This window comes from Zingiber officinale, chromosome 6B (assembly GCF_018446385.1).
Source record: "Zingiber officinale cultivar Zhangliang chromosome 6B, Zo_v1.1, whole genome shotgun sequence".
NCBI classification, from domain to species: Eukaryota; Viridiplantae; Streptophyta; class Magnoliopsida; order Zingiberales; family Zingiberaceae; genus Zingiber; species Zingiber officinale.
Window position 1 is genome coordinate 90373160 of NC_055996.1, and position 19712 is coordinate 90392871.

The 19712-nt window shown below is 38.0% G+C and overlaps 1 protein-coding gene across 1 annotated transcript; it reads left to right on the forward strand.

The window, feature by feature from the left end:
* The first annotated feature begins 243 nt into the window (after positions 1-243).
* LOC121993093 (probable LRR receptor-like serine/threonine-protein kinase At1g56140) lies at positions 244-6989 on the forward strand. The gene is made up of 24 exons (XM_042547772.1): positions 244-446; positions 996-1173; positions 1309-1380; positions 1768-1839; positions 1909-1980; positions 2124-2195; positions 2329-2400; positions 2496-2567; positions 2755-2826; positions 2974-3045; positions 3128-3199; positions 3328-3399; positions 3495-3560; positions 3640-3705; positions 3905-3949; positions 4066-4130; positions 4197-4597; positions 4717-4915; positions 4987-5145; positions 5225-5343; positions 5630-5840; positions 5942-6173; positions 6251-6398; positions 6521-6989. The coding sequence occupies exons 1-24, from the start codon at positions 320-322 to the stop codon at positions 6881-6883; spliced, it is 3099 nt and encodes a 1032-aa protein (XP_042403706.1). The 5' UTR covers positions 244-319; the 3' UTR covers positions 6884-6989.
* Positions 6990-19712: the final 12723 nt, after the last annotated feature.

Consider the following 19712-nt stretch of genomic DNA (forward strand, 5'->3'; position numbering starts at 1 on the left):
TGTTGATGATCGATTTCAGATAGATATTCCAATCAAACAGTATTGCTAATGACGAAAAAGCAAAAGGAAAAGAAGAAAATAGTGTGCTTTGACTTTCATGCGCGCGAGTTGTTGAAAGAAGACGTGAATTGATAATTACAACTTTGGATTACTGCAAATCTTCCAATGGGGCGGGCGGTAAACGAATCTTCTTATTTACGGATAGATTTAGTACTTCATATTTGTTTACTATAAAAAGGTAACAATCTTCTTATAGACACTCCTGCGAGAGAACTAATTGAGATAATTTGCCCTTGCAGTTTTCCTCTAGCTCCGGGAAATGGCGGTGTGCGAATCCCATGACTCTTTGCCGAGAGTTCAGCTGCTGTTCTTCTTCATCCTTCCTCTGCTCCTCTTGCAAGGGAGGGTTGCAGCTCAAGTCAACGCTACAACAGACCCAAACGAAGGTTCGTGTGGATATCCACAAAACCTCTTTCTTTTTTTTTTTCCCTTTGTCAAGAAAGGGAATGAAAAATTTAGCCCTTGTAGGCACAAGATTCTAGGGTTTTCTAAAGCATTTTAAAGTATGTTCATCATCTCCTTCTAGCCAACAAGGGATTCAGTAGCAGGATCTGAATATAACTTTTTTATGCAGAATGTTTCTCTTCAGAAAAGAAAATTGCAGATGCATTTCTTCTGTTGGATTGCTTTCTGTTTAATCTCCTGCTGTAGTTTCTGATATGATTTCTTCAATTTGGTACCAAGACGGTAGCCTTACTACCTTGATGCAGACTGACTTTTGACCTTCCAATACTACTCATTTGATTGCTCGATAATCAAATTGCTATTCGACATAAACCTTATTTTGTACACTAATTAGGTTGAACCAGAGTCATTTATCTTTCCAAGTGGGATTTCTCAGTGTACGATTGGTGTGAATCATATAGTTTTGTTTTTTTTACTTTTTTTATTTTTTTGTGAAAACAATTGAACTTACTTTTTGCAAATGGATGCAGTTTTAGCACTGAACACTATCCTAGAGAGATTGGGTTTGAGCGCATCATCTCAGTGGAATTTCAGCGATAACCCATGCACTGGTGTTGCCATCGATCAAACTCCAATTAATAATCTCAACCCTGGAATCAAATGTGACTGTACTTACAACAACAATAACACTTGCCATATCACTCATCTGTATGATACTAAAATCTTTCTTGAGATGTATTTAGAGTTCTTGTAACTCCTGAATCCATCCATTAATTTCAAGCTAATTTGCATCATCACTCTTACAACAAGTTATTTTTGTGTTCGTCCTTTGTGTGTTTGCAGGATGGTTTATGCCTTAAATGTGTATGGACTTGTCCCCGAAGAGCTACAAAACCTACCCTACCTCTTTGATTTGTAAGAACTACTTGTTTATATGAAATTGTACAATTCAATATTTGGATTTTGGACCTTCCAGACTTTCAAAAAATAATTTGATTGTTTTGAATTCAAATTCAACTAATGTGGGAGGGGAAGGAATAGAGCTTGCATTAAAAAAATTAATTCAGCTTTGGGTAAGACATGTTTCTGATACTACTTCGATATATGCATTTGTCTATAAATGGTATATTATTTTTCCAAGATAGATAATAGTCTTCTTAGCCAACTACTTTAAAATAACAATATCTTATGAATAGAAATCTATCATCCTTAAATTATCAGACAGGACTACTTATACAATAATGAGAAGAAAACTAAGTGTTGCAAAAATTGATAGTGACGAGATGAGATCTACTTTTGCAGAAATTTAGCGCAAAATTACTTGACTGGATCTCTACCAGCTGTCCTAGGAAATTTGACTAACCTGCAATCCTTGTAAGGTTCTTTTGCACCTCAAGCATTATTTCATCATCTTTATATGTAATATGTTCCAATAACTAACAGAAATCTAGGCATTAATGCCTTATCGGGGCCAATACCGCCGCAACTTGGGAACCTTCGAAGACTCGTCACATTGTAAGCATTTTTTTTCATTTCTTCCCTGATATGTTGGTTCCTTCACTCTTCTTAACAACATGCTCTAAACATGATGAAGAATTTGAAATATCTTGAATGACCTAGTTTTAGAATTTCTTAAACTCAAGAAATGTCTCTTGCAGGAGTATTTCAAATAATTACTTCAACGGTTCAGTCCCTCCTGAGTTTGGAAATCTCAGAAACTTAGAACAATGGTTAAGTTTTGATTAAACCTTCAACTATACCTTAATCTTATGAAATTCAATATGAAATTATTTCTTTTTCGCTACCATAGCCAATTGACAACTACAATTTTATTTGCTCTTCTTTCCGAATGTTGATATGTAGGTACATGGATAGTTCTGGACTTAGTGGCGAGCTACCACAAAATCTATCCAATCTCAGAAACCTACACACAGTGTAAGTTCTTGGGAATGATCGATTTCAATATATGCAGATATTTATAACTACTACAGCTAATAGTAATGCAATTTGCAATATGATTATTGTTTCAGGTGGGCTTCAGACAATAATTTCATTGGAAGAATACCTGATTACATTGGAACATGGACAAACCTGACAATCTTGTTAGATTTAGTAAATAATTCTAGAATGTTATTCGTCCACTTAAATATTTGCTTTCACCAACATTTGTTGTTATCTCAGGATATATACTTCAAACATAATCCTTCATTGGATTCTTAAAAAATATAAACCATATCAATTGTAAGTATTTGAAGCCAACAACGTGTTAATCTTCCACTCATATTGCAGGAGGTTCCAAGGCAACTCCTTTCAAGGTCCAATTCCTTCAAGCTTTGCCAACCTAATTCAAATGATCGATTTGTGAGTGTTCATCTTGTGGTTCTTGTATAACTATAAGATTTTCCTCTGAACTGTTAGCTACACCAATAAGGGATCAAGCCTGTGAAAATTTACAAAGTATATGTTTTCTTTCTTATTAACAAACTACTATATTTGCTGGTGGTGCAGGAGAATAGGTGATATCTTGAATGGGAGCTCTTCATTAGACTTCATTAGTAATATGACATCTCTAAGCACCTTGTAAGATGCTGGACAACTTTGAGCTTGACAATTAACCTTCACTTTCCTGCCTTGTGATATCTTACACTTCTCTCTTAAATAGGGTACTAAGGAACAACAAGATTTCTGATACAATTCCATTGAACTTTCAGCCATACAATGGATTGACTTTTTTGTAAGATTCTTGATCCATGTTAGTATTATTATAATGAACTTAATATTAGTGGAATTAGTCCATTTCATCATTTTGGCATATCTATTTATGTACAATTTTTTATATTTCTTCAATATTTTCTCATACAGAGATCTGAGCTTTAACAATATAACTGGCCAAGTTCCTCAGTCGCTCTTCAATCTGAGATCACTTGCTTTCTTGTGAGAAAAACTTTTATTATCACTTCAAAATTTATGATCAAGATGCAAATTTGGTTAATTGTTTCAACTTACTTCTTAAATACTTCTTTTATCAGATTTCTTGGTAACAACAGCCTCACGGGTTCCTTACCTCGGCAAAAGAGCACTGCACTAATGAACATGTATTGTGCCTCTATGTGCCTCTATTGATCGGAGTTCAATTATGATCCTAATTCAGCATGCCACTTTGTTTATTTGCAGAGATTTATCATACAATCAGTTATCAGGAAGCTTTCCATCTTGGGTTAGCCAAGGAAACTTGCAATTGTATGTTGAAAAATTGATTTGTTATTTTTAGTAAATATAGCAACACTCATTTTAGCAAACGTTATAAAATAGTACCTGTATGCCTATAGGTTTAAATATTATTGCTTTAACAATTCCCATGCTGATTGATAATTGACAGGCTTGAAAGCAGCATTTTCTTTCCTTTTTGCCTAAAGCTTGATGCTATTTTTTTGTCCAGGAATTTGGTGGCAAACAATTTTGTGATTGATGATTCCAACAATAGGTTGTTCCATATTTCCCTGACATAGATAAAAGCACTCTTTTCCATATTTCTAATTTTCTCTCCGAACGATTCTTTTTCTCTTAGCGATGAGCATTCTGCCACTGTTTGTTGTGCAGCAACTTGCCTTCAGGGTTGAACTGTCTTCAGCGCAGTATTCCATGCCATCGTGGTTCTCCAATCTGTGAGTATTCTGAAAGAACGAACAAAATATTTGTGTATCTAACCAAATCATAATCTTTCACTTCAGATTCATCCTTTGCGATCGAGTGTGGTGGCAGTAGAGTAATAAGATCTTCTGATAACACTGTCTATGAGATTGATAACGCAAATCTCACAACTGCATCATACTATGTGACTGATTCAACCAGATGGGCAGTTAGCAGTGTTGGGCACTTTATGGATGCAGCTGCTCCTTCTTATGTGAGGACCAGCCAATCTGAATTTCTTGGTACTCGAGACACAGAATTGTTTCAAACTGCAAGGTTGTCTCCATCTTCACTAAGATATTACGGTCTTGGTCTTGAGAATGGAAACTATACCATTAAGCTTCAATTTGCGGAGATTGCGTACCCTGACGTGTTCCCTGACTTCCCTTACTTGGCTACTTGGGAAAGCTTGGGTACAAGGCTCTTCAATATTTATATTCAGGTATGAGAGCCACAATTCTTACTCCAATAATAACACTTCCTCAATACATGATGACGAAAACATTCAAGCATTGTGAAAGAACTAAGTTATTACTTCCCTGTTTGTCTATTCTGATATAGGATGATCTAAAAGAGAGAGATTTTGATATAAGAAAGCAGGCTGGTGGCAGGTCCATTGTAGCTGTATCAAAGGAGTACACAGTTCTAGTGACGGATAATTTCCTCGAAATTCATTTCTTTTGGTCCGGCAAGGGTACCTGCTGTTTACCAACACAAGGATTCTATGGCCCGTTGATTTCATCTATAAGTGTATCTCCTGGTAGTAACTTGCACAATTTGGCTAGTTTTCTTTTCTTCAACATCTACTGACATGTTAGTGTTACTATGCAGCCTTCACTCCTACCGTATCAAACAGACTGCCAAGTTCAAAGAAAAACCGTGCCGGTTTGATTGCGGGTATTTCAGTTGGAGTTCTTGTTCTAGGATTGTTGGCTCTATGTGGAGTTATTTTCATCAGACAGAGAAAAAGAATATTAAATGAGGAAGCAGGTAACAAATAGTCCCTTGCAACTCTGCTGCCATGAATTACATTACTTAACTGATCGATCCAATTGTTTTGCGCTTTCAGTGTTAACAGGACTAGATGTGAAACCTTTCGTCTTCAGTTATGCTGAGCTAAGGGCTGCAACTGAAGACTTCAGTTCCTCTAACATATTGGGGGAGGGAGGATTTGGCCTAGTGTTTAAGGTTCGGCCTTTTTTTTTTTTGTATTTATCATTGTCACAATGATAAACAAGTTTACTTCTATGCATCATCTGTATTGACACGATCGCATAATTTGGATGGGCAATAAATTTTTTAAGAGCATTCTGGATTTAAGTTTATCCTAAATGAAAGAAGAAATTCATATTGGTTAGTAATTTATTAGTGAAATGAAATTTGTTATTCACGGTATTTCCTAAGCTAAGTTACCAATTCTTTATCTATAAAATAATAAATTGGACCAATTGAAGTAAATTCGGCTAACATGCAGGGAATACTGAACAATGGAAGAAAAGTAGCTGTTAAGAAACTCTCAACCACGTCTCACCAAGGAAAGGGTCAGTTCTTAACAGAAATTGCAACTATATCTGCTGTGCAGCATCGAAACCTTGTAAAATTACACGGTTGTTGTGTCGATGAAGAAAATCAGATTTTGGTGTATGAGTACCTAGAAAACCGTAGCCTTGATCAAATAATTTTTGGTATGTTGTTATTGAGGCTTAATAAATCATGGAAGGACACTTGCATGTATGAGTTTGAGTCCTAACTGTGGAGTAAATGATTTTGCTGTTTCTAAGTGCAGGGAAGAGAGATTTGCATCTTGATTGGCCAAACCGTTTCAATATATTATTGGGTGTAGCAAAAGGTTTAGCTTATCTCCACGAGGAATCAATTGTTCGAATTGTGCATAGAGATGTCAAAGCTAGTAATATTCTACTCGATGTTGATCTTAACCCGAAAATCTCAGATTTCGGTCTAGCTAAGCTCTACGACGACAAGATTTCTCACATTAGCACAAAGGTTGCTGGTACATTGTAAGTGCTACTTCATCTGGTGTCGATTTCACACTATAAACTAGTATTTGCTAATTACTGATAGTGATTATGTTAAGTGGCTATCTGGCACCGGAGTATGCTCTGAGAGGGCATCTTACAGAGAAAGTTGATGTCTTTGCTTTCGGAGTGCTAGCATTGGAGGTTGTTAGCGGAAGGCCCAACTCTGATCGACTTGATCACGAGACAGTTTACCTTCTTGAATGGGTATGTAAAACTAAATCTCAATATTTTAGATCTGATTAACTTTATTAACTTGTCGCTGGAAATGCATTAAGGGTGTAGCCTTTTTTAAGAAAATCTCAGCTGAGACCAAATTCCTGTCTTAGGCCTGGAATCTACTCGAGGACAATCGAAAATTAGAGGCGGTGGATCGAAGCTTAGCATCATTTGACGAGGAAGAGATCAACCGGGTCATTGGAGTAGCTCTACTTTGTACCCAAGCATCACCAGCGCATCGACCACCGATGTCGAGGGTCGTGGCTATGCTTGTAGGGGATCAAGAAATCATGGATGTGACCGAGAGGCCTTCCTATTTGCTCCTGTGGCAATGTGCCGAGAATTCTGATGCTTCATACCGAAGGCATGTAACAGAGCGACCTAGCTTTCCATTATGGAGCACTGACAGTGTGAAAACCAGAATTTTGTCTGTTCAATCGACTGGCGAGTGTAGCATTGATGAGGGAAGGTGAACTTGATCACCATGGCTGAAACTTCTGTTAACGCAAGGTTCGACTCTGTTATACTGAATTCATGATCATATCAACTGAAATTCTAATTCGTGTGGCTTTGACAACACAACTAGCGATGAGGACCATTATTATTTTTTTAATCAACAATTCACAGAAAATCTTAGTTCCAAAAGAGTGGCTTTGACTTTAGAAGTATTCTTTCTTCTTCCTTCTTCCTTCTTCCTTCTTCCTTCGGTGCTGGGTGGGTGAATGTCGACGGTCAATTCTGCTACATAAATCTGGGAATCAAGAAGCCTAATTCAACCAGGAAAGAAGAGGGCGAGGAATGCAAATAATGTGGCCAAACGGCTATGTGCCAATGATAATCGGAAAAGGAAAGGAGAGGTTTTTGGTGCACACTATGCTTTTAAAGGTTCCATTTTTCGCAACGTTGCTGAAAATGGCCGAGCAATGCAGCTAGTTCTTCGCATCTCGTGTAATATTGAACAATTCAGATCAGTGGTCGATTCCGCAACTAGGAAGGCTAATTCATACCATTCCATTTTCTTTCTCAATGCTTGTCCTATATGTTTTTCGATATTAGGATCTTTGATCAAATTCTAGAAAATTTACAAGTAACTAGAGAAGATTATGTACATGAGTTATAAAGACATTTGTATATGCGCTTGAGAGGATAAAAAAAAACAATTTGTGTATGGATCGACAAATTTATGGTCTGATTGTTAAAAAAATCAGTCTCCAATAAAAACCTTACTCTTTATTAAAATCCTAAAAGCTCTCACTAATTATTTGGGTGTGGGATGAAACTTTATCAACTTCTACTAGCTAAGGGCAAAGAGATCACAATCTTCTAGAGGTGGGTTGCCTGCGAAAGCTTGGCCTGTCCAAAGCATCGTATTCCTATCTTTTATAACACCCCTCATTTTCATTCAAAATCACTTGGATCTTTAAAATCGTGTTAGTGATTTAGATTTATAATGGTTGAGATTGTAAGCAATTAGGGTTGACTTGCACCAACACCCGCCTTATTTCTTGGCTTTGCTATTGGAAAATGTGAACAGAAAAAGTGGTGGATGGAAAGAGAATCCATTGTAAATAAAACATTACGTTACAAGAAAAAGGGTCTATTAGGATATTTTCTTTAGGACATTTTCTAAGTTGGCACATCCAGTCGGCATCTTTTATGCCCAAATTTTAGTGGCACATCTGAGTCAGAAGGCTCATGAGTTATGCCCGGCACTTGGAGACGGTCGGGCTGTGAGGTTGCCCGCTCATCTTCCCTCGCCTCCAAAATTACCATCCCCGAACAATTCAATGTAGCTTTATCCAGCTTAATGGATGTCGAGCAGAAAGCTTTAGATACGGTCTTCACTATAAAGAGAAATAGAAGGTTTTAATTATACTTAATATACAAAGAGAAGTGAAAGTTTCTTACTAAAGAACCATTCCAACCCCACTGAGGTGGTTCTCAATCCAAAGATATACAGGAAACTCTCCTAGAGTAATCTGAGAATGTCAAACTTCAAGCTAGCGAGTTTTGTGATAGTTGTGCTGAAGGTTCGATTAGTGTTGAGGTCGCCTGGCTTGGGTGCAGGGGGGAGGGACGATTGCCACTCGGTCAGCCAAGATTCGAGTATGGGGAATTTAGTAAAGAAGTATTTTAGATCCGCGATAAAAATAGAATTTTACATATATCGATCATATATTCCATAAAGGAATGTACATGTATTTTAGATCGAACAAAAAAATAAAATTCTAAAACTAATACAGCTCCTGCTGTATTTAATACATACAATCATGCACACACAAAATAATGCCTTTGACATGTCCAAGGGTCCAATCACACACAATATCTAAATGTCATAATAGTTGGAGTTTGCAACCACAAAGTTAGCACATCCTACTATTATACTGCCTAAATTATGTATGACATGTGCATAATCTATTTGAAAACCAAACACACAGAGACAAACCCTAGCTCTGATACCAATTGTTGGTTAGTCATAGGAAAATCGTACCGGCTCCACTGTACAAAATTTTTGTACAAGTATCGAACCTTTCCTTAAATAACCTATTGTGTTATTTAGAAATTAAATTAGGAATTGCAGACGGAACTTAACATCATTGATTCCAAATTTAACTTATATGTTCTTAATGGTTTAGATTTGGATCGCAAGCGGAACTTAACACTATTGATCCAAATCCACCTATGTTATTAATTCCATTAAATATTAATTTCCAAAATTGACTTCCAGGACTGCATGGCGAGGCACATGCTTTCTTGGATATGGGAGCAACCACCACTGCCTAGACAAAGCCTTTTAAGGAAAGCTAATATTTAATTTCCTTAAATAATTCTAGGTTAACCAAAAAGAACAATCGAATCACAAATTCGGAAAAATAAAATAAAAGAAACACAACTTCGAAACAAATCCGAAAACTCTAGAATCACATGCCTCTTGTGTTTGGTATTTCTAAAAATAACTATACAAAGAAAACTAGTATGATGCGGAAAAATAATTACTAGTTATACCTTTCTTTGTAAGCAAATAACCTCTTGATCTTCTACCGTATTCCTCTTCTAACCTCGGACGTTGTGTGGGCAACGATCTTCCGAGATGAGAACCACCAAGCACCTTCTTCTTCCTTCTAGGTTTCGGCCACCAAAAGCTCCTCCAAAGATGAAGAGGTTCGGCCACCACCAAGCTCTACGGGATGCTAGAAATATCGCCTCCTTTTCTCTCCTTCTTCTCCAAGCAAGATCCGGCCACCACAAGGACTCCAAGGATGAGATGAGGTTAGGCCACAAGATGGAGAAGAGAGAAAGAGGAGGGGCCGGCCACACCCAAGGAGAAAAAGAGAGGAGAAAAATAATAGAGTCGTTAGCCATGAAGGCACCTCTACCCCCTCTTTTATAATCCTTGGTCTTGGCAAATAAGGAAATTTAAATAAAAAACTTCCTTAATTCTTTTGCCATGAAAAGAAAAATTTATTTAATTAAAAAACAATTCCCTTTTCATTATTATAATGACCGGCCACAACCAAATCTCCAAGCAAATAAAATTTTAAACACAAATTAAAACTTCCTTATTTGCTTCCGGAAATTTATAAAAAATTTCTCCACTAATTTTTCCCTTCATGGTGGATTATAAAAAGAAAATTTTATAAATTAAAATCATTCTTTTAAACATGTGGATAATTTTCAAAAAGGAAAGTTATCTCTAAAAATTAAAATCTCCTTTCAATCTACAAATAAGGAAAGATATCAAATCTTTTCTTAATCTTTTATAGAAACTTATAAAAGAGATATTTAATTTTTAAACTCTCTTTTAAATCATGAACATGGTTTAAAAAGGAAAGTTTTCTTAAAATTAAAATTCACCTTTCAATCTACAAATAAGGAAAGATTTCAAATCTTTTCTTAATCTTTTGTAAAAAACTATAAAAGGAAAGATTTAAATTTCAAACTCTCTTTTAAAACCATGATATCCACATAAGAAATAATTTTAATAAAAATTCCTTTTTATTTCCTAGTGGTCGGCCACCTAAGCTTGGGACCCAAGCTTTTGGTCGGCCACCTATAATTGGCTCCACCAATAGCTTTGGCCGGCCCTAGCTTGGGCTCCAAGCTAGCTTGGCCGACCACCTTAAAGTGGGTAGAAAGGTGGGTATAGGTGGGTTTAAATCTCTATATACAAGAGGCTACGATAGGGACCAAGAGGAGGAATTGGTTTTGGTCTCCCGATGAAATTAAGCTTACCGTGTTCGCCCCGAACACACAACTTAACTTCATCAATAATAATTCATACCACTAAAGAATTATTATTGAACTACCGCACCAATCCCAAATTACATTTTGGGATCCTTCTTATTATGAGTGTGTTAATCTCCCTGTATTTAAGATGTCGAATGTTCACTAATTAAATGAGTTACTGACAACTCACTTAATTAATATCTTAGTTCCAAGAGTAGTACTACTCAACATTATCGTCATGTCGAACTAAGTCCACCTGCAGGGTTTAACATGACAATCCTTATGAGCTCCTCTTGCGGACATTATCAATCTAGATCACTAGGACACATTTTCCTTCTATAATCAACAACACACACTATAAGTGATATCATTTCCCAACTTATCGGGCTTATTGATTTATCGAACTAAATCTCACCCATTGATAAATTAAAAAAATAAATATCAAATATTTGTACTTGTTATTATATTAGGATTAAGAGCACACACTTCCATAATAACTGAGGTCTTTGTTCCTTTATAAAGTCAGTATAAAAAGAAACGACCTCTAATGGTCCTACTCAATACACTCTAAGTGTACTAGTTAATTATATAGTTAAGATAAACTAATACCTAATTACACTACAACCTTCCAATGGTTTGTTCCTTTCCATCTTGGTCGTGAGCTACTGTTTATAATTTATAAGGTGCTGATAACATGATCCTCTGTGTGTGACACCACACACCATGTTATCTACAATATAAATCTTTTATTTCTAAATAATTATTTATACAAAAGCTAGGCTTTTAGTATACACTCTAAGCCTTGGCAAGAGGAGCAATGGCAAGAGCGGAGGGTGAACGTGAAGCAGGGATCGGAGAACCGCCCGGTTGGGAGGTAACCTCCTCTCAGGCCGGACTGCTAGAAGGCACAACAAAAAATATCCGCTCGGAAGATTGAGTCAGTTTCTTCTTGGACAGGTGTAAGATGGGGGAGAGCACATTGATTGGAGACCCCCACTCCTCAGGAACTTGGGTAAAAGGGGCAAGTCAGCGCCATTTACGTCTCCTCATCAGGGGTACTTCAGGATCAAAAGGAGAGTCCTCTTGAACCGGGAGAGGGTCAGAAGGCAACTCCTCTTCTGTTGTGGGTGTCACACTGGATTTTGCCTCCCGACTACTAGAAGCCCTTCAAGAAGGGCCGGTTGGTTGTTTCTCTCGCTCAGCTAGCAGCATTTACTCTTGCCAATTCAACTCAGCCTCTTCCGGTTGAATATGCTCGGAGACCAGGGCCTCATAAAAAGCATCCACTGCATAAAATAAAAAAGGACCTTAGTTAGTGATAACATAATGACTAAGTTGTTAAAGCTTACTAAAAGAATAAGAAAGCGACGTTCGGACGAGGCTCAGTCGAAAAAAGTAAAGTAGGCCCTCGTACAGTAACTTGGGAGCCCTGAATTCTATACCGACTAGCTTCTTCAAGGCAAAGATGAAGGCCAGATCGTGCTTATAGTTCTAAAGGTCAGGAATGGGGGAAAGGCCAGACCGTCATTCGGTCAGACAGGAAACAGACTCATGTATTTGAATAAAAAAGAAGCGAGATTTCCATCCTTTATTCGAGGAAGGCAGTGTTGGTGCAATTTGTATTAATGATCTAACTCATATTTTGATAAATTATGAGTTAAGTTAGGTGTTATTGTAATGTAACCTTGTTACTGAGTGCAGAGTTGACTAACTTGACGGGTCAAGAGGAACTGACACCAGACAGGAAGTCCAGTCGGGTTGTTCGATTGTCGAGTGGCTAAGTCTGAATATCGATGTGCGATTCTAGCAAGATATCGGGATGTGCGATTTTCGAGTGGTGAAGTCTAGATGTGCGATTCTGTCAGAAAAACCTGGTGGATCAGATTTGTTGGGGATCGGACGGCCGGCTTGAAGGGGGGTTGGATAGACGGCGCCCCCAAATACTTGCTTCTCCTACGATGTTAGCTTGCGCAGCGGAAATACAAAACAAACAAGCTAAACTAAAGACAAGAATAAGAAAGAGCAAACAAACCAACACACGCCGATTTACGTGGTTCGGAGATAAAGCTCCTACTCCACGGCTGTCCGTAAGGTGGACGATCCCTCAATCCGTCGGTGGATTAATCCCCGGAAACTCCGGCTAGCACAATCCTCCTTGTCGGTGGAGAAACCTCACCACAACTCGATCAAGAGCACTTGGATTGCTAGGGCACTAGTTGACTACTAATTAGAGGTTACCCACCACTAATTTCGTCAACTCAAACCAAGCTCCCAAGCTTTGGTTTTATAGGCCACGGGTTAGAAAACCCCGCCTACCAGTCGACTGCTAAAACATGCAGTCGACTGCCCTCTGTGGAAATTCGACCGTTACATCCCAACGGCTCGATTCCACACTGCCAGTCGACTGCACCAGTCGACTGATAAAACATGCAGTCGACTGCTACAGTACTGCTACAGTAAAACCCTAAAACTAGGATTTTACTCCGAGTACAATCTCTCATGCACTCGTACCCTCACCCTTATGACTCACTTGATTCTTCCTTTGCAGCTTTGACTTTTTGCCTTCAAGCCTACTTCCTTTGGCTCTCGTCCCTCGGATGCATTCAAGCCCGCGGCTCGTACCCAATGTCATCCTTCGCGTATGCCTCGAAGTCGCTTCCCTCGGCCCTTGTCCTCGCTGCCTTGTCCACGGTCCCTCGGATGCTCCATCCTTCACCGGACCCGAAGCCATCAACCTGAGTCATATGTGTATCCTGCAAACCTGCACAACTCAAATACACATATCAAATACAAGGGTGAACCTAACTTAAACCCTTTGCCCAAACACCAAAACACATGGTCGCACGGACCATTGGGATTGCTCCAACAAGATTGACATCAAGGAGATAACTTGACACACGATAAGTAGAGGTAAGTCACCGGAGGAGAGTGACTACGTGAGGATGTGTCATGATTGATGGGATAGTAGGCGTCGATCCAATTTAAGTATGTTTCGAAAACTTAAATTAAGACTCTGACTATATCCTGATCTGGAAGATAGGATTTAAGTCATAAATTAATCATATTTTTGCTATTCTAACTTTGTTTTGCAAGTTAAATATTGTCGTATTAGACTAACCTAACTTATAGAGCAAAAAGAACAAAAAGGCCTTGGGTGAATACTACCCCGAGGTGCATTCAAGCATTGGAAGGTGTCTTCGTACGGTTTATGAAAGGATCCTTCGGTGCTATGGAAGGTGCCTTCCAAGGGATAAAATTTAGACTTCACCGAAGATAAAGAGCAATGAGTTCAGGATTAGATTTAACATGTTGGAGGCGCCTTCAATGCTATAGAAGGCGTCTTCCACACCCTTTAAATGGTTGTCTCAACCAAGCTTCAAAAAATAACTTCCATACGAGTTTCTATGCGTCTGATCAAATTTTCGATTGCTCCGGCCGCATATTGCTGCCCTGCTATTACTCTACTATGCCAGACTGTCACTGAGAAGCCGCCCAAACACTGAGCTCGAGCCAACCATCTACAAAAGTGTTTTGTAACAAAAACTTAAGTTTGGTACTTAATTTTTGCAAACGGAAAATATAGGTTGTTACACTCTTCCAATTCTTATGTATTTGATCTCCTCTTTCAGCGGTTCCAAAAAAGATTTTTAGTGGATTACCCGTCGATAGGGTCGTGGGACCTGGGTCTTGGAGTAGGAGTTGCTGAAGGCTCCAAACTAAGTAAAAAGTTGAATCGTGTCTTTTACTTACTTTTGCTTTTGTATTTTCTTTCCGCTGCATACTTTGATTTTAAAACCTAAAATATAAGATTTTTAAAAATCATGTGATTCACCCCCCCCCCTCTCACGTGCGTCTCGATCCAACAAGTGATATCAGAGCAGGTTCTGCTCTGAATTGGTGCAACCACCAATCAAGATGGGGGGATGATTTTAATTCTTTTTTGAATTTCTATTTTTAACATATCTTATTTGAATTGGTAAAAATCATCTTTTCAAATAACTATTTCTCGTTCGATTTTTACTCGAAAGTGGTGCAACACCACTCGAGTCGTCGACATATTTTTTTCTCTCTCAAGCACTACTAATCCAAGACCAAGTCTTAATATCTCCTTTTAACTTTCCATTTTCAGTGATCTAGCCCAACTTAAGAAATTCAGCATTGCTCGTCCTCCTCTCTTCAACGGAAATGATTTTTCGTATTAGAAGAAGATGATGGAGGTTTACTTAAAGATGGACATCAAGCAATGGTTCACTATCCGACAAGGGTACTAGGCGCCTATAGATGAAGCAATAAAAGTATCACTCGATTCGAAAAGATGGAGTCCAAAGGATAAGAAGAAAGCTCAAATTGACTCAAAAATGTTGAACACGATCTCACTTGGTTACCAGGATTCATAAACTCTAGTACTTAAGTCTGGAGGTCTAGAGTTTGAATCCTGGGGAAGGCAAAAATCTACTACCAGGGGTGGAAAGTCCTAGTGAGTAACGACACGGCCAAAGGGTCGTCGGTCGACGACATTAGAGGTCGCCAAATGGGCCGACGACATAAGGACCGCTAGTGGACCGCCGCAAGGGCCGCCCAATAGGTCAAAGGGTCGGGTCGTTACAATAAAAAAGCATCTTTTTATTGTAACGAACCGGCCCTTTGGCCTCTTGGGCAGCCCTTGCGGCGGCCCTTATGTCGCCGGCCCATTTGGTGACCTCTAATGTCGTCGACCGACGACCCTTTTGTCGTGTTGTTACTCACTAGGACTTTCCACCCCTGGTCAGTAGATTTTTACCTCCCCCATGATTCGAACTCTAAACCTCCAAGCTTAAGTATTAGAGTTTATGAATCTTGGTAACCAAGTGAGATGCTACCAGGATTCATAAACTCTACTACTTAGCCTGGAAGTCTAGAGTTCGAATCCTGGGGAAGGCAAAAATCCACTACCAGGGGTGGAAAGTCCTAGTGAGTAATGGCTGTTGGATGCTACTCGGAAAACCTAGAGGTTCCACTGTACAAAAATTTGTACAAAGATCTGAACCTTTTCCTAGCTACCATGTGTACTTTTAAATTAAATTTTGGATCGCCTGCGGAACTTAACACGTTTGATCCAAAACTTAATCTATTTGTTCTTTCAGATTTTGACTTGGATCTCCTGCGGAACTTAACACGTTTGACCCAAATTACCTTAAGTTATTAATTCCATTAAATATTAATTTCCATAATTGGTTCCCAGTACTGACATGGCGAGGCACATGGCCTTCTTGGATATGGGAGCAACCACCACCGACTAGACAAAACCTTTTATAGAAAACTAATATTTAATTTCCTAAAATAACTTTAGGTTAACCGAAAATAACAATCAAATCACAAGGAAAAATAAAACAAAAGAACACAACTTCGAAAAACATATTCGAAATACTAAAATCGTAAGCCTCTTGTATTTGGTATTATTTCCATAAATAACTAATATGATGCGGAAAGGAAAAATTACTAGTTATACCTTCTAGAAAGACCTCTTGATCTTCTACCGTATTCCTCTTCTAACCTCGGACGTTGTGTGGGCAACGATCTTCCGAGATGAGAAATCACCAAAGCACCTTCTTCTCTTCCTAGCTAGGTTCGGCCAAACAAGAGAGCTTCACCAAGGAAGAAGAAAAACCACCAACCAAGCTCCAAGGGATGCAAGCTTTCTCTCCTTCTTCTTCTTCTTCTCCAAGTAGTATCCGGCCACCACAAGAGCTCCAAGCAAGAGATAAGTTTCGGCCACCACAAAGAGGAAGAAAAGAAGAGGATGGCCGGCCATAATAACTTTCTTCAAGCATGAAGAATTTCGGCCACCACCAATGCTCCAAGAGATGCTAGAGACGAGACTTGCTTTCTCTCCTTCTTCGCCTTCCTTGATCCGGCCACAAACAAAAACTCCACCAAGAAGATAGGTTTCGGCCAACAAGAGGAGAGGAGAGAAAGGGAAGGGCCGGCCACCACACCAAGGAAAAGAGGGAGAAAAATAATAGAGGTTATCACCCATGAAGGCACCCCAACCCCCTCTTTTATATTCCTTAGCTTTGGCAAATTAGGAAATTTAATTACAATAAAATTTCCTTAATTTTCCTTGACAACAATTAATTAAGAAAAATTAAATAAAATTTCCTAATTAATTAATCATGGCCGGCCACCTTAAATAGAGATAAATTAGACAAGTTTCAATCAACAAATTAAAACTTCCTAATTTGTCTTTTGAAATTTTAAAAATAAAATTTCTCTTCAAAAATCCCTTCATGGTTAATAAAAAGGAATTTATATAATTTTATTTTTCAACATGTGGATAATTTTACAAAGAGAAAATAAAATATCTTTCCAATCTACAAATAAGGAAAGAGATCTAATCTCTTTCTTTAATCTTTTGTAGATCTTTTTAAGAGAGATATTTTAATTTTAATTCTCTCCAATAAATTATATCTTCCACATAAGAAAAATTAAAATTAAAATTCTTTTTTATTTTATTATGGCCGGCCCCCTCTAACTTGGTTTCAAGCTAAGGGTCGGCCACCTCATTAACCATGCTTAGGCCGGCCCTAGCTTGATCCAAGCTAGCTTGGCCGGCCCCCTTTAGGTGGGTATAGAAGGTGGGTATAGTACTCTATAATTAAGAGGCTACGATAGGGACCGAGAGGAGGAATTGGTTTTGGTCTCCCGATAAAATTAAGCATCCCGTGTTCGCCCCGAACACACAACTTAATTTTATCAATAATAATTCATTTCACTAAAGAACTATTATTGAACTACCGCACCAATCCCAAATTACATTTTGGGCTCCTACTTATTATGAGTGTGTTAGTCTCCCTGTGTTTAAGATAACAAATGTCCACTAATTAAGTAAGTTACTGACAACTCACTTAATTAATATCTAGCTCCAAGAGTAGTACCACTCAACTTCATTGTCATGTCGGACTAAGTCCACCTGCAGGGTTTAACATGGCAATCCTTATGAGCTCCTCTTGGGGACATTCTCAACCTAGATCACTAGGACACAGTTTCCTTCTATAATCAACAACACACACTATAAGTGATATCATTTCCCAATTTATCGGGCTTATTGATTCATCGAACTAAATCTCACCCATTGATAAATTAAAGAAATAAATATCAAATATATGTGTTTATATTAGGATTAAGAGTACACACTTCCATAATAACTGAGGTCTTTGTTCCTTCATAAAGTCAGTATAAAAGGAACGACATCAAATGGTCCTACTCAATACACTCTAAGTGTACTAGTGTAATTATATAGTTAAGATAAACTAATACCTAATTACACTATGACCTTCCAATGGTTTGTTCCTTTCCATCTTGGTCGTGAGCTACTGTTTATAATTTATAAGGAACCGATAACATGATCTTCTGTGTGTGACATCGCACTCCATGTTATCTACAATATAAATTAATTGAACAACTACATTTATCATAAATGTAGACATTTGACCAATGTGATTCTTATTTCTAGATAAATGTTTATACCAAAAGCTAGGCTTTTAGTATACTACCTAACAATCTCCCACTTATACTAAAAGACTAAGCTGCTATATCTGCTGCCATACATTTGATTCCTAACCCTTCAACATGCCCATCAAAAGCTCTTGCCTTAAGGACCTCAGTGAAAGGATCTATAGGTCATCACCTGATGCAATCTAGGCGGCAACAACTTCTCCTCGTTTATACGATTTCTCGTATTGGGTGGTACTTGCGCTCTATTGTGTTTACTTGCCTTATAGACTTATGGTTTCTTCGAGTTTGCTACTGCACCAACATTATTACAATAAATTGTAATAATCTTTAGACAAACCAGAAATCATATCTAAGTCTATCTTGAGGTTATTGAGTCATTCAGCTTTTATGGCTACCTCAGAGGCTTGCCATATACTAAGCTTCTATGGTGGAGTCCAGAAAAACACCTATGCTTATCACTCTTCCATAGTTATGACTTTTCCTCCTAAAGTAAACACAAAAACCCCGAGGTCGACTTATTATTGTCCCTATCCGATTGGAAGTCAAAAATCCGTGCAACCCACAGGAACCAAATTAACTGCCTTGTAAGCTAGCATATAATCTATAGTGCCTCTAAGGTACTTTAATATATACTTTACTGCAGTCCAATGTCCTTATCTTGGGTTACTTTGACATCTGCTAACTATGCCCTTGGCAAAACAGATTTCTGATCTCGTGCATAGCATACATTAGGTTGTCTAACTGCCGAAGCATAAAGAACTGCCTACATGTCCTCAATCTCTTTTGATGTCATCGGAGACATCTTTTTAGATAAAGACACTCCATGCTTAAAAGGTAAGAAACCTTTCTAGGAGTTTTGCATGCTTAAAACGAGCAAGGATTTTTTTTCGATGTATCAAGCTTGGGATAAGTAAAATATATTATTTTTCTTGCGATCCCTTATTACTTTGATCTCAAACATATACATTCTCCCAAGTCCTTTATATCGAATTATTTGGACAACCATACCCTTACTTCTGACAACATTTTGATATTGTTTCCAACTACCAAAAATGTTATCTACGTATAGTACAAGAAATACCACCACGTTTCCATCACACCTTTTGTATACACAAGATTTATCCGTTTACTCAATAAATCCATAGGTCTGGATTACTTTGATAAACTGGATGTTCCAAGACCTTGAAGCTTTGTATCAGTCCATAGACTGATTGAGCTTGCACACAAGATGCTCTTAGCCCTTTGCAATGAACCCTTCTGGTTGCTTTATATGGATGCTTTCTTCAAGACTTCCATTAAGGAATGCTGTCTTGACATCCACTTGCCAAATAGATAAAAGAATCCGGATAGACTTAAGCATGGCTACCAGTGAAAAAGTTTCCTTTTTCATCAATCCTTGCTTTGAAAGTTACTACCTTCCTGTCTATCCCTCTTTTCCTATTATAGACCTTTTTACACCCAACGACTTTTACACCATTTGGTGATTCTACAAGCTTCCAGATTTTATTAGAATACATATATTCTAATTCTGTTATTCATTACTCTTTGCCAAGATGTTGCATCTTTATCTTGGAGTGCTTC